The 2,177-nt window shown below is 37.4% G+C and overlaps 1 protein-coding gene across 1 annotated transcript in view; it reads right to left on the reverse strand.

Moving 5' to 3' along the window:
- LOC129408260 (uncharacterized) overlaps window positions 1-971 on the reverse strand; it is a 58,685-nt gene extending 57,714 nt beyond the window's left edge. The window contains 2 exon segments of the mRNA XM_055151409.1: window positions 94-234; window positions 820-971. Coding sequence (XP_055007384.1) covers window positions 94-234; window positions 820-956 — 278 coding nt within the window. The 5' untranslated portion in view covers window positions 957-971.
- Window positions 972-2,177: the final 1,206 nt, after the last annotated feature.

A 2,177-nucleotide genomic window follows, 5' to 3' on the forward strand; every position in this document is an offset into this window, starting at 1 on the left:
AAAAAAAAAAGTGTTGAGTTGAAGTTAGGATAAACTTTGTCTCTGTACAGAAATCTGCAACTGTCACCCCCATTTAGATTAGAAAAGTCTCACCTCTGGTCTTCAGGAGGATCTTCACTAAAGTCTGGAGGAAGAATTTTGGAGTCATCACTTTTCAGAGACACAGAGCTGGGAGCAGGTTCAGGTCTGGGTTTAGACCCGGGTCCAGGTCCAGGTGGGTCCATGTTGTAGGAGCTGGAATCAGAAGAAGAGTCCATTTGAACAGAACATACAGAGATGTCTCCTGCTGCACCCAGAGTCTGATCTGTCTGTCTCCCTCTGCTGGTCATATGGTATTGTTACACTCAAATTCTGTCTTTAATGGTTTTTATAATTCATGTTTTTTCACAATTTGAAATACTGTCATCTCTAGAGAGACAAGCATTTGGCCTTATTTGGGCTTCTTCTGATAAGTTACTCAATGCACTTTTAGAGAATATGAGGAGCCACTTTTGAATGTGTATGTTAAATGTGTGGAATTTAGAATTAATTGAAGACCATAATGATCAATAAGATACAGTATTAAACCTAAACTTATGTTTGATTTTTTATGAAAAACACTGTTTAAATAGTTCCTTTCTATCACCTTTGGACCTGTTCCACCTGGAGTCATGTGACCTCAGATTTGTGACAGGTCAATTGTCTGTACTCTTATGCTGCTCGTAATGTTTAGCACTACTTTTTTTTCTAATTTTGTCCACAGTTTTGCATTTAGGTCCACATTTGGACTGTGGAGTTTAGGTTTTAATTCCAACTTGTCTGACCTCTCAAAAGTCTTTTCTCTGGTCTTCAGGAGGAGCTTCTTTAAAATCTAGAGGATAGTCTTTGGACTGGTCACTTTTCATAGACACAGAGCTGGGAGCAGGTTTAGGTTTGGGTTTAGACCCGGGGCCGGGGCCAGGTCCAGGTGGGTCCATGTTGTAGGTGCTGGAATCAGAATTTTATTTAAATGTTGTTCTGTTTTGTATCTGCCCTTTGCACCTTATGCCTCATTTACACTAATGCTGCTGGTCACAGGCTGATGACACTCAAATCTCTTTTCTGCTTGTTTCCTGTGGCTACCAGAAGAAGTTACAGGTAACATTTGTGGAGAGGCGAGCTCTCCTATAGTACAAATGTATGTTCTAAAGGTATTTTAGTAATAAAAGTAATATCATCTCGAGGGAGACCAGTGCTTATCCTCCTCCTGAAAAGTTACTTAGTGCACCTTTACATAAAAGACTTTTGAGTGTGTAAATTAAATACATGGAATTTAGAATTATTAACTAAAGACCAATAAGATATTAAACCAAATGTTATGTTTGATTTCTTGTGAAAAATATTCAGATATACTCACTGCGTCAGTGTCGTCTCTAAATATTTTCACTCTGTCACCTGTTGTACCTGTTCCACCTGGAGTCATGTGACCTCAGATACGTGGACAGGTCACATATTTCTACTCTTATGCAGCACACAATATTTAGGACACTTTTTTTTTTTTCAGAACCTGTCTGTCTCCGTCAGCTGGTCACATGCTAAACTGGACTTCTCTTTTTCAGTTTTTTTTTTTTTTTTTTTTTTACATCTATTTTGTTAATGGTTTAAATCAGGATTAAACCAGGATTAACATACAAAACAAAAACAACAAACAACAACAAACAAAACAAAATGAACTCAGACGATACTACAAACTCTTTATACTCTTGAGCTGCACATAATAATTAACAAAATTTTTTCTAAACATGGTCATTGTTTGGTCAGTGAGGTCAAAAACATTTCATTAAATAAGAAAAAAAAATATTTAAAAAAGTTTATCCCACCATTACATGTGAACCCTGAAGACCAAAGAAAAGTAAAAAGGTGAAAGGATCTATTCTCCAGCAGCAGTTGACTACAGATGTAATGCAGAGGTCATGGTGCGAAGGACCCTAGGTTGAAATTATTTTAAATCATCCCTTTAAATGCAGTAAAAAAATAAAAATGACTTGACTTCGAGTTTAATTTTGAGAAAAAAAATCGTAGAAATAAAGGAACATAGGGCTGACCCCCATGGGATATGGTGTGAATTTTGCCCGGTTAAGCTCTACACTTCATAGAAAGAGAAGCGGGTACTGGGCTTGAGATCAAGTTGGATCATAGGCTACGTTCAGACTGCAGCC

Source organism: Boleophthalmus pectinirostris, unplaced genomic scaffold (genome assembly GCF_026225935.1).
Source record: "Boleophthalmus pectinirostris isolate CB_2022bp ecotype Guang Dong unplaced genomic scaffold, ASM2622593v1 HiC_scaffold_16, whole genome shotgun sequence".
Classification (NCBI taxonomy): domain Eukaryota; kingdom Metazoa; phylum Chordata; class Actinopteri; order Gobiiformes; family Gobiidae; genus Boleophthalmus; species Boleophthalmus pectinirostris.